The sequence below is a fragment of the Gopherus flavomarginatus genome, chromosome 24 (genome assembly GCF_025201925.1).
Source record: "Gopherus flavomarginatus isolate rGopFla2 chromosome 24, rGopFla2.mat.asm, whole genome shotgun sequence".
Classification (NCBI taxonomy): Eukaryota; Metazoa; Chordata; order Testudines; family Testudinidae; genus Gopherus; species Gopherus flavomarginatus.
Genome location: NC_066640.1, coordinates 829,655 through 842,037, shown reverse-complemented (window position 1 = coordinate 842,037; position 12,383 = coordinate 829,655). Strand labels below are relative to the sequence as shown.

At 55.0% G+C, this 12,383-nt stretch overlaps 1 protein-coding gene across 2 annotated transcripts in view; it reads right to left on the bottom strand.

The window, feature by feature from the left end:
- LMNB2 (lamin B2) overlaps nt 1-3,112 on the bottom strand; it is a 96,519-nt gene extending 93,407 nt beyond the window's left edge. For both annotated transcript variants that reach the window (XM_050933751.1, XM_050933750.1), the window contains exon 1: nt 2,834-3,112. In XM_050933751.1, the coding sequence (XP_050789708.1) occupies nt 2,834-3,034 (201 nt within the window). In that variant the 5' untranslated portion in view covers nt 3,035-3,112. The remainder of the gene's footprint in view (nt 1-2,833) is intronic.
- Between the last annotated feature and the right edge of the window lie 9,271 nt (nt 3,113-12,383).

Sequence of the window (12,383 nt, the reverse complement as noted above, 5' to 3'; positions counted from 1 at the left end):
TCAAGGGAAGTGATTATTCCCCTCTATTTGGCACTGGTGAGGCCACATCTGTAGTACTGCATCCAGTTCCCCACTCCAGAAAGGATATGGACAAATTGGTGAAAGTCCAGGGGAGGGCAATAAAAATGATTAGGGTGCTAGGGCACATGACTTATGAGGAGAGGCTGAGGGAACTAGGCTTATTTAATGTGCAGAAGAGAAGAGTGAGGAGGGATTTGATAGCAGCCTTCAACTACCTGAAGGGGAGTTCCAAAGAGGATTGAGCTCAGCTGTTCTCAGTGGTGGCTGATGACAGACCAAGGAAAAATGGTCTCAAGTTGCAGTGGGGGTGGTCTAGGCTAGACATTAAGAAACACTATTTCACTAGGAGGGTGGTGAAACACTGGAATGGGTTCCCTAGAGAGGTGGTGGCATCTCCATCCTTAGAGGTTTTTAGGGCCTGGCTTGACAGAGCCCTGGCTGGGTTGATTTAGTTGGTGTTGGTCCTGCTCTGAGCAGGGGATTAGACTAGATGACTTCCTGAGATCTCTTCCAATCCTCATCTTCTATGACAGAGTGCAGAGCTACCTAGGGACAGAAGGTGGCTGAGTGTGGGCACAGAGACACACGGGGACAGGGGTGCAAGGCCATCTGGGGATGGGAAGACGGGGTATATGAGCAGGGGTGGAGGGACATGTGGACAAGGAATGCAAGGACACATGCAGTGCAGGAACACACGGAAACAAGGGCAGATGTGCCTGACTGAATGGGAGAGGCTATGGGTGAGCCAGGGTTTGCACGGGGGAAGTTTCCTAACAATCCCTCCCCATGCCCCCCAAAATACCTGTTCCATACTTTCCCATTCATACCCAACTACCCTTCAGTTCACACCCAGGCGCTTTCCCAGCAACTTACTTCCCTCTCCCTCAACTCCATTACCCTTGACTCCCCCAAGCCTTTGCACTGCTTCTGAGGGATGCAGGAAATACAGTTCTGTATTGTAGTTTAAATAAACTACTCAGAGTTCTGTAGTAATATGCCTAGTAAGGAATCTATTTGTCAAAAAACATTTCCTGAATCTTTTTTGTCGTCTCTATTGGTACCCACATACTTGCTGACAGGTATTTTGAAATAAATGACCAAAACTAATTGAAACTGGTGAGATTATACTGTGTTATTCTAACAAACAAAATATTCAGAATTTTTAAGGTTTTTTGCAGATTTTTAATTTTTTTGGCACATGATTCCCCCAACTTAATTAAGCTCAAGAATTTTGTTTACCCTAAATACAATTTCTAACACTAAACTGTTAAGTACTACCTGTCAGGCAAACAATATTTTCCTGTAGTTCCAAATAGCACATGAAGACACACTGATGTGAAATGAAGCACAGTGAAGGCCACCTTGTAAGTTAATTCCAGCAAAAGAGCATGTCTGTAGCTAGAGGGCAGATTTCTTAGTGGGATGACTTAAACGCACAAAAACAGGAGTAATGGACTTTATTAGCAAGCCTGGCAGCATTAGTTGACATGTTTCAGAGGGGTAGCCATGGTAGTCTGCATCCAAAAAAAAAAAATATGAGGAGTTCGGTGGCACCTTAAAGACTAACAGAGAAATCTGTTGGTCTTTAAGATGCCACCACCAGACTCCTTGTTATTAGTTGACAAGATCACCTTACATAAGAACAAGTGACACAGAATTGATAGGAGATGATAAAGTTGAACAAAGCCAGCCATTTCAGATATACATCTAACCTACATCACTGGGTATTAAAAATATAAACGTCTTTCTTAAAAGTGTTAATGCTACAACACTGTAATAACTAGTTACACACTACAGAGTACTTTGCAATTATCCACCGATCTAACTAGGTTCTTATAGTCACAACCATCATCACTGTATCTGAGCACCTCCCACAAGTAGTTTTAGAGACACTTCTGTTACCAAAAATCTTCCTTATGGAGATCACAAATACGACCATCGCATAACTAGAGCACAAATCTCTATTACTACAATTTAGATTCAGACATTTGAAAAGACCTCAGAAAGTTCATTCCTGCTTGCTGGTAGATCAACCCCACCAAACAAATGCAACATGTAACGCTAGGGTAACAGCCACTACACAGACCTGCCCTAGCCTCCCCGCCACAGCCTCCCCCCCGCCACAGCCCCCCCCCGCCTCGCTAGACGTGACCCCCACAGGCCCCCCTCGCCTCGCTAGGCGTGACCCCCACAGCCTCCCCCCCCCACGCCACAGCCTCCCCCCCCCCCGCCTCGCTAGGCGTGACCCCCACAGCCCCCCCCCGCCTCGCTAGGCGTGACCCCCACAGCCTCCCCCCCCACGCCACAGCCTCCCCCCCCACGCCTCGCGAGGCGTGACCCCCACAGGGCCCCCTCGCCACAGCCTCCCCCCCCACGCCTCGCGAGGCGTGACCCCCACAGGGCCCCCTCGCCACGCCACAGCCTCCCCCCCCACGCCTCGCTAGGCGTGACCCCCACAGGCCCCCCTCGCCACAGCCTCCCCCCCCACGCCTCGCTAGGCGTGACCCCCACAGCCTCCCCCCCCCACGCCTCGCTAGGCGTGACCCCCACAGGCCCCCCTCGCCACAGCCTCCCCCCCCACGCCTCGCGAGGCGTGACCCCACAGGAGGGACGGGGTCTACTCCCCCCTCTGCAAGCGGCGCCCAGAACGGGCGCAACCCCTCTCTGGGAGCAGTCTCTCCAGAGCACCCCCAGCGGGCGGACAGACCAGAGACCCCCGCCGCCCCGGCACCGCAAGGCTCAGGCAGCCAGCCGGTGGCGAGCCCCCGCCAGCCGGGCTCCAAGGGCCCCCGCGCCCCGCTCCCCACGCTACCTCCCGGGTGGTGACCTCCTCCTTCTCGGAAATCTTCAGCAGTAACCGGTCGTTCTCCAGCTCCAGCGCCCGCACGCGGTCGATGTAGACGGCAAGGCGGTCATTGAGCTGCCGCAGCTCCTCCTTCTCTTGCAGCCGGGAGATGCGGGCGGGGGAGAGCGGGGTCCCGCCAGCGGCGGCGCGGCTCGGGGTGCCGGACATGGCGCTAGCTTCGCGGGACGAGCAAACCGCGCGCTCATTCAATCCTGCCACACTGAGGGAGGGAACGGCAAGATGGCGGAGGAAACCACCTCCCCGCTGCGCGGTGCCACCTGGGAAATGAAGTCTCCGCGCCAAGATGGCGGCAGGCGGCGGGAACGGCCGAAGGAGGCGGGGAATCAAAGATGGCGGGGAACCCCTACCGTGGAGCATGCTGGGGATTGTAGTCTCACCCTGGCCTCCATTTTGTGGCCCCATGCCATCAAAGCTGCGTCCGACTCCGCGCTGTGTCTGCGTGAGCCCTTGTGTCCCGGGTGTAGGGCTGAGCTGAGAGGTGCCCTGGCTCCGTGCCAGGGGCGGGGCCTCCCCACCCCTTACCGGACCTGGCTGAGGTGCACTTTGGAGCCTGTGACTAGCAGTGAAAAGCCCCTTCACGAGGCAGGCTGACCCCTGTGGGCCGTTTTAGCAACTTAGGCTCCTCCAGGAGTCTCCCTTAGGCTGTAACAGGGCCACTAGCTGGCTTCAAGCATGACAGCTGGCGTTGCAGAGCTAACTAACTAACAAGCGGGAAACGTCTGGGGAGCCATGTGCTGGAATGCCACCAGTTTGGCGTGTGTTAAATTACACACACTTGCAAACACGTTAGCTAACACCTGACCTCACACCATCAAATCCCAACCTAGACCAGGCCTAGAACAGGATTATGGGTACCCTTTATCAGTAGGAGAAGGGGGAACTCTTCCCAACGGAGTCTTGTAGCTAGAGTGTAGTGTTGCCAGGTGTCTGGTTTTCGACCCGAACACCCGGTTCAAAAGGGACCCCAGTGGCTCTAGTCAGCATAGCTGACTGGGCTGCTAAAAGTCCAATTGGCCGCAGAGTCAGCAGGGCACTCAGGCTTTGCTCCCAGCTCTGCACAGCTTCTGGGAAGCAGCTGGCGAGGCCCTCCAGCTCCTAAGCGGAGGGGTAGCCACAGGGGCTCTGCACGGTGCCCCTGCCCCAAGCACCGGCTCCGCAGCTCCCATTGACTGGGAACCTGGGGCAACACCTGTGGGCAGGGCAGCATGCGGAGCTCCCTGGCTGCCCCTCCGTCTAGGAGCCGATGGGACATGCCATCCGCTTCCCGGGAGCCGTGCAGACTTCCTCCATCCCCGGGAAATGCCAAGGTCAGCTCTGCCTGGAGCCTGCACCTGAAACCTCCCCTCCAGGAGCCTGCACCCCCCCAAACCCCTCAGCCCCAGACTCATCCCAGAGCCCCCAGCCAGAGCCCTCACCCCTTCCTGCCCCCCTGAGCCCAGAGCCCCCTCCCACACTCCAAACGCCTAGGCCTCACCCCTCAGCCCCCTCCTACATCCCAAACCCCTCAGCCCAGAGCGCCTCCCAGACACCACACCCTAGCTGGAACCCACACCCCCTCCCACACCCCAACCCCCTTTCCCAGCCTGTTGAAAATGAGCAAGTGATTGAGGATGGGGGAGAGCAAGGGAGGGAGCGGGGATAGTGTGGGTTTTGGGGGCCTCAGAGAAGGGGTTGGGGAAGGGGCAGGGCCTGGGGGAAGGTGCAGGGAAAGGGTGTTTGGTTTTCTGCAATTAAAAGTTGGCAACCCTACTAGAGGAAGACTCATCAGGAAGCGAGAGGCAGCAAGGGCCAGATTTCCCAGGGTATTTAGTTGCCTAAAGATGCTGATAAACAGCTAATTGGATTTTCAAGAGTACCTCAGCAGGTTAGGTACCTAATTTCAATTGATTTCTATGGGAGTTAGGTGCCTAACCTGCTTAGTCTGGTCTACACCAGGAAATTTGGTCGGTATAACAATATATAGTCGGTATAACACTCAGGGGTGTCAAAAATCCACAGTGCACACAGTGCTAGGTTAGTGGGAGAATTCTTTTGAGGGAGGTAGATTGACTGAAGCATTGCTGCAGTGTGTTAAGTGCAAACAAGCCCTTAGGCTAGAGTTACTATATGTCTGGGTTTTCCCTGACATTTCCTCTTTCTTGATCCTCTGTCTGGGTGTATTTTTCAAATTATAGGAAATGTCTGGGATCTTTGTGGAGAAGATGTTGCAGCTCAGAAAGAGCAGTCTCCATGTCCGGATTGGTCCCTCCACTGCAGCCATAGCTGCCAGATCCTGCCTACCCAGGCCTGGTGAGGGGGAGAGGCAGGGAGGTGTTGATGGATAGTGCTGCATCCCGGGCCTGCACCAGCCGCCCTATCATCGTGACAGAGAGCGACACTGCCCCTCATCTTGAGATTAAGATTGCAGGTTCCCCTTCCAGCACCCCCAGCTACCTCTCCCAGTACACACACAATCCTCCAGCCTCCCTCAAATACTCCCTCCAGCGTCCGCCAAATACCCCTGCAAGCACTCCTCCAATATCCCCTCCCAGTACACACACCCCTCCAGCACCCCCCAAATACCCCACACAATACACACACACCCTTCCAGTGCCATATCCTATCCAGCACTCCCCAACTGTGCCCCCGTTCCAACTCCCCACCCTTTCGGCCGTGTCCTCTTTTTGGGAACCTGAAAGATGGTAACCCTATCTTAGGCACTTTTGAAAATCCCAATAGGCACCTATCTTAGGCACCTAAATACCTTTGAAAATCTCACCTGAAATCACTGCATAGGAGCCCAAAACTCATTCCAGCAATGATGGAAGTCATGAGCATTAAGACCCAGGTCCATAAAGATTTAGGCACCTAAATCCCAGTTTTAGGCACCACTGCAATCCACAGCACTCCTGCAGCCGAATCCTGTAGGCATCTAAACTCACTGGTGCCTATGTTTTCAAGTTAAAAGTTTCCTAAGTGCCTATATTTCTGCCTCTAGGCATATGCACTTCTGCCTTACTGTAGGTGTCCAGATGCCTATCTCCTGTCTAAGGATGATCCATGAACGGGGGGATGCTAGGTGGAGGAGTACCTATCTCACCTGCAGGCCCTGATTCAGCAGGCATGCTTACAGGCTGCCTGCTGGATCAGACCCCATTAACAAGCTGGCTCAAGGAGGACAAGAGAGAGGTGGCAGTGCCCCACTTGTAGCCCACTGTTAGCATGACCCCCACCCTTACACACACACATGTGAGAGACCCAGGTTCAAGTCCCCCTTCAGCTGAGCTCTAACCACTGGGCTCAAAGTTATAAGGTGTGCAGCACCACCAGCTCTGGCCGTTTTGCGTGCAGTGTGGCAGGCACCTAACAAGAAACAACTTAGGTACTGCAGCTGCCTAACTCTAGGAGAGGGGTTCACATTCATGGATCACAAGCAGAGACTGGTGTCTCGCTGCAGCCCAGATTTAGGCACATATCTCCGTGACAGAGGCATGGCTTTGGAAACATCTTTCTTATCAGCATCTCCCATTGGCTAGTTTAGATGGGTCCCCAGCTAGTTTGCTGGCTTTTGTGGATCACATTCTTAAGTGTCTAACCTTCCCTATTTATTGCATAGGGAGCCTAGGCACCTAGCTCAGGCTTCAGGGACTGCAGCGCTATTCCTGTGATTTTCTAGGTACCTAAAACTTGACACTGCAACTCCTAAGTTCCTTTGTGGATCCAGGCCTAACCCTGTATTTTATTGACTCATTTTAAATACAGTTATACTTAACCTAAATGCATAGAAATAAGGTTGCATCTCCTGTATATTCAGCTGCAGTATGATGCTGTGATAAAATGATACCATGATATTCTCAGGGCTGGTGTACTTACTGGGTTCCGGGAAGCCCGCCCACTGCTAAAGGATCCCCCCTTCAGCCTAAGGGGAGGATCTACAGGACCTCAAAACCCAACTGAGTTTGGGGGACAACTAATAAAAGAACAGGGACAGGAGTGAGTTCAAAGGGTCGTAAGAAGGGAGCCAGACGGGAACACCGAGCAGAGAACTCTGGACAGCGCCCACTGCTCCTCGAAGGCGTGAAGGGAGCCAATGGATGCTGCCCAGAGGAACTCCGCCCGGATACGTGAACGGACAGAGGACCGGAAACAAGCCCCACAGTCACGGGAGTCTCCATCGGCCAACCTCCTCTCCCTGGTTGCATAGATGGCCGTTTTAGCCAGGGTGAGGAGGAAGTTGACCAGGAGGTCCCGCGACTTTGTGGGGCCACGGATAGGGAGTGCATAGAGAAGGAGGTGAGGGGAAAAGTGCAGCCATAAACGCAACAGGATATTGGTGAGGAGCCGGTAAATAGGCTGCAACCTGGCACACTCTAAGTAAACGTGCGCCAGGGTCTCCCTCACGCCGCAGAAGGGGCAGGTGTCTGGGACAGGGGTAAACCGCGCCAAATACACGCCAGTGCTCACGGCCCCATGAAGGACCACCAACTGATATCCTCAGTGGGCCTCGGGACCAGGGTAGAGTAGAGGCTGGCCCACCGGGGCTCCTCACCTTCCAGAGGTGGCAGGAGGTCTCGCCACTTTGTGTCGGGGCGGGACACGAGGGTGAAGAAGTGAAGGATGTGGAGCATGAGCATGTAGAGATGCTTCCTTGGCGCGGTTTGGAAGCGGATCGGCTGCAGGTCGTGCAGCTGGCTTGCGGAGAAGAGGTGGGGAGCCGGTCGGGTCCACGGGGCAGGGGCCCGATGAAAAGGTCCAGAGGGCTCGGGGTGGTGGGTGGGCAGGGCGTGCCCTCTCGCAGGACCTGGTCGAGGTAGGCCTCAGCAGCAGCGGCAAAGCGGCCTGCACCTCCTGTAGTACGCGCCCGGGACTACAAGGTCTGGAGAGCCCCATACGCCGAGCGAGCATCAGGGGATCCAGCCAGTCTCCCCAGTCGTAGTCCAGGAGGTCTCCAACCCTGGTAGCTTCTGCCAGGACCAACCTCTGGCACACCGCAGGGGACTCCGCCACCTGCACACAGAGCTGGGGATTGTGTAGCAGGGGCTCCGCGAGGAGATCTGCCCCCTCAGTGGCCGCCAGGACCAGCCGCAGCTCCGGCTCTCGGAGCACCAACCCTGTCAACCTTCTGCGGAGGAGACAGAGGAAGAGCTCGATCGCCAAAGCGTACAGCTGGCCCGAGAAGAGGCACCCCTGCCGCACTCCCCGCCCGAAGCTAACCAGCTCAGTCAGGGTCCAGTTGAGCCTGACCAGACACTCTGCGGAAGAGTACAGCACCTGGAGAAAACCCACAAACTGAGATCCGAAGCTGAACGCTCGCAGAGTGCCCAGGAGATACCAGTGGTCCACCCTGTTGAACGCCTTCTCCTGATCCAGGGACAGGAGGGCGAACGACAGACCATCCCTGCACCCATGCTCCAGGAGATCCCGGACCAGATACAGGTTATCAAGGATGCTACGGCCCGGGACGTAGGTCTGTTCTGGGTGGATCACATCCTCCAGCATGGACCCCAGCCGCAGCGAGATGGCCTTGGCTACGATTTTGTAGTCCATGCTCAGGAGTGAGACGGGATGCCAATTCCGTAATTTGCAGAGGTCCCCCTTCTTCAGCAATAAGTCGAGCACAGCTCACCTGCACGAGAGAGGGAGGACTTCGCTCTGCAAGGACTCGGCCCAGACGGTGACCAGGTCTCAGGGCTGGTGTAGCGGGGTGGTTACCCACTCCTGCCCTGTGGGGTTTGAAACAGCCCAGGAGAGGGCTGTGACTGGGGCAAGAAACCTGGGCTGATTGGGGAAAGTAGGCTCAGCTGTGGCCATGCCCCAGTCAGGCCCAGCTGGCCCCTATAATATGCTGTGAGGGAGAAGGGCCTGGCTGCAGGGACCTAAGTAAGATACCTAGGTTGGGAGCTAGGGCTGGGAAAGGGCCAGACGAGCTGGGAGCTCTGGCCTGAAAAGCCCCAGGCTGCAGGCCTAACTACAGGCCAAATAGGTGCAGGGTTGCAATGGGGCAGCCCATGAGGAGGCAGAGGCAGCAGGTCTGAACGCCTTTGCCTGTAATGAGTGGCTTATACTGCAGTCTGCCCCCATGAATGGGGGCTAGATGGAGACTGGGCTGTAGCCAAGACTGAGGTGAAGTGGGGATAGTGGGTGGGGTCTCCCCTGGGAGGGGGAGACCCAGAACTGTGGGAGTACTGCCAAGGGGCAGCACTGGGTAAAAGGGGCACTGGGGTCCTGGGAGGGACATGTGGGCCAGTGGTAAGGCAGATCACTGGCCAGCAGAGGGAGTTCTGGAAGCTAATTCCTGAGGATAACCAGCAGGAGGTGCTACCAGGTGAGTCTGCACTCTTACAGCTGGGTAGTTTGATCTTTTCTGAAATTCTAGATGACAATTTAAAACAATGAAAACATGGGAAGTTCAATTAAAGGACATGAATGTATTGTAATCATGCAGTACTAACAAATGTGTTTTCTTATTTGGAGCATTTCAGTATCTTCAATATAAAAATATTTTTTTGGGGGAAAAGGCAAATTCACTAAAATCCTAAAGAGTTAATTAAATTTAAACTGCACAATCTCGATTAAAGCTATATTGAAATATTACTACCAACACCATAACTGCATTGAAATCTTCAGTTTAGGGACGTAAGAATGTCTCATGGAAAACAAGGAAAGACCTTTTATCGGAAAGGAATTTTGCTGTCCATACAGTATATAATTTTACAGGGAGGTTTCATCTCTATAATTTCCATAAAACTAGGATCATTGTTGCTCAGACTTGGTCCACACAAGGAACTTATATTGGTATAACTGTCACTCAAGGGTATGGAAAATCCACACCCCGAGTAATGTAGTTATACCGACCTAACCCCCAGCATAGAGAGCGCTCTGTCAATGGGAGGGCTTCTCCCATCAACATAGCTACAACCTGTCAGGAGGTAGAGTACCTATGCTGACAAAGGAAGTCCTCCCATGGGTGTAGGTAATGTCGTCACTAAGCACTAGAGCAGCTCAGCTACACTGTTGCAGCTGCAGTGCTATAAATATAGACAAGCCCTCTGTAATTCATAAACTACTGGTGTTTATTCCTCACTTGAAGACATACTCAAACTCTTCTCTAAACAACTGTGTTGCATAACAGTTGTGATCATGGGTGAAGAGTAAGGAGCAGAAACAAGTCAAACTCCTAAAATACAAGGATCTTGTTTTCGTGTAGTAAAAAACTGGAAGGAAACTAAAGATGCAAATAAGCCCAGCACAGAAGGGCTTCATGCCGTCAGAGGGGTGCTATGAGCACAACTTCCTGCTCCAGACCGTTCTCCAGATGACCAAGAGGGCGCGGAAGCAGTGCGCGATAGCGTGGCTCGACCTGTCCAACGCCTTTGGGTCCATCACCCACCACCACATCTTCAGCACGCTACGGGAGTTTGGGATGCTGGAGACCTTCCTTGGCCTGATCCGGGAACTCTACGAGGATTGCAGCACCACCATCCGCTCGGTAGAAGGAGAAACCGCCGAGATCCTGATCCACAGCGGCGTGAAGCAAGGCTGCCCCCTCAGCCCAATCATCTTCAACCTCGCCATGGAGCCGCTCTTGCGGGCGATCTTGGACTGCGCTGATGGCCTTGACCTGCATGGCGAGAAGGTGAGCATCTTGGCCTATGCGGATGACCTGGTCCTAATCACGGATGACCCCGAGAGGCTCCAGAGCATGCTCAACACTATCGGAGGAGTCGCGGACTGGACGGGACTCCGCTTTAACGCCAAGAAGTGCACGTCCCTCCATGTCGACGGGAGCAAGAGAGACTCGGTGCAGACGACGGAGTTCCAGATCCAGGGCGAGTCTGTCGTTCCCCTGGCAGAAGGACAGGCGTACCAACACCTCGGCACGCCAACTGGTGTCCGCGTCCGGCAGACCCCTGAGGACACCATCTGGGAGATCCTACAGGACGCTGCCAAGATCGACGCATCCCTGCTGGCGCCGTGGCAGAAGATCAACGCCCTCAACACTTTCCTGATCCCCCGCATCACCTTCGTCTTAAGAGGTTCTGCCGTGGCAAAGGTGCCCCTCAACAAGGCAGACAACACCATCCAGCAACTGGTTAAGCAGTGGCTGTCCCTGCCCCAGAGAGCCAGCAACGAGCTCATATACATTGCCCACAGGCACGGTGGTGCCAACGTCCCCCGCATGGGTGACCTCTGCGACATTGTGGTCGTCACGCACGCCTTCCGCCTCCTGACGTGCCCGGACGCCATGGTAAAGAATGTCGCAGCGGCCGCCCTACGCACCATCATCGAGAAGCGAATTGGCAGGCCTCCCTCCGGCCCGGATGTAGCCACTTTCCTGAGCGGCTCCCTGGACAGCGAATTCGCCCGGGACGGGGGCGACATTACTTCGCTGTGGTCCCGCGCCCGCAACGCCACGCGCCGGCTGGGAAAACGACTAGGCTGCCGCTGGATATGGAGCGAGGAATGACAGGAGCTGGGAGTCTTGGTGCCATGGGATCGAGACAGAGGGCAACACCATCGTCAGCCCCGGAGCCAGAGGCGTGCTGGAGAAGTCACTGAAGGCCGCTGTCCACGCGCTCTACGTGGACACCCTGAGGAAAAAACCCGACCAGGGCAAGGCCTTTGAGGTGACCAGCAAGTGGGACTCCAGCAACCACTTTCTCCCCGCGGGCAGTTTCACCCGTTTCGCCGACTGGCAGTTCATACACCGCGCCCGCCTGAACTGCGTCCCGCTCAATGGAGCCATCCGCCACGGGAACCGAGACAAGCGCTGCAGGAAGTGTGGGTACGCCCTGGAGACCTTGCCCCACGTCCTGTGCAGCTGCAAGTCTCACGCCAGAGCCTGGCAGCTGCGCCACAACGCCATCCAGGACCGGCTGGTGAAGGCCATTGCCCCACACCTGGGTGAGGTCACAGTCAACCACACCATCCCCGACACCGACAGCCTGCTGCGCCCGGACATCGTCATCACGGACGAGGAGCGGAAAAAGATCATCCTCGTTGACATGACGATCCCGTTTGAGAACAGGACCCCAGCCTTCCGTGAAGCCCGAGCCCGTAAACTCGAAAAATATGCCCTCTTGGCGGACACCCTGCGGGCAAAGGGCTATGAGGTTTACACGGATGCCCTGATTGTCGGGGCCCTGGGTGCCTGGGATCCCTGTAATTAACGTGTACTTAGGGCCTGTGGGGTGGGCCGTCACTATGCACGGCTCATGAGACGTTTGATGGTCTCGGACACTATCCGGTGGTCTAGGGACATTTACATAGAGCACATCACCGGCCACCGCCAATACCAAGAGTGAGCCAGCGTGGCTCTGTGCACCCACGGGGGGAGGAGGGCTATAAACCCCCCCTACTGAACCATATCCCCTAAGCCCTAAAGCCACCGAACTAGATTCCACCATGCGAGGGTCTTCCTGTCCCCATTACCCGGCCCGCTTACTTATACCCATGACTGCATGTAACCCACTGTATGAGCGATGTACCCTCACTGCTTCCTTACTGCTTCTTGATC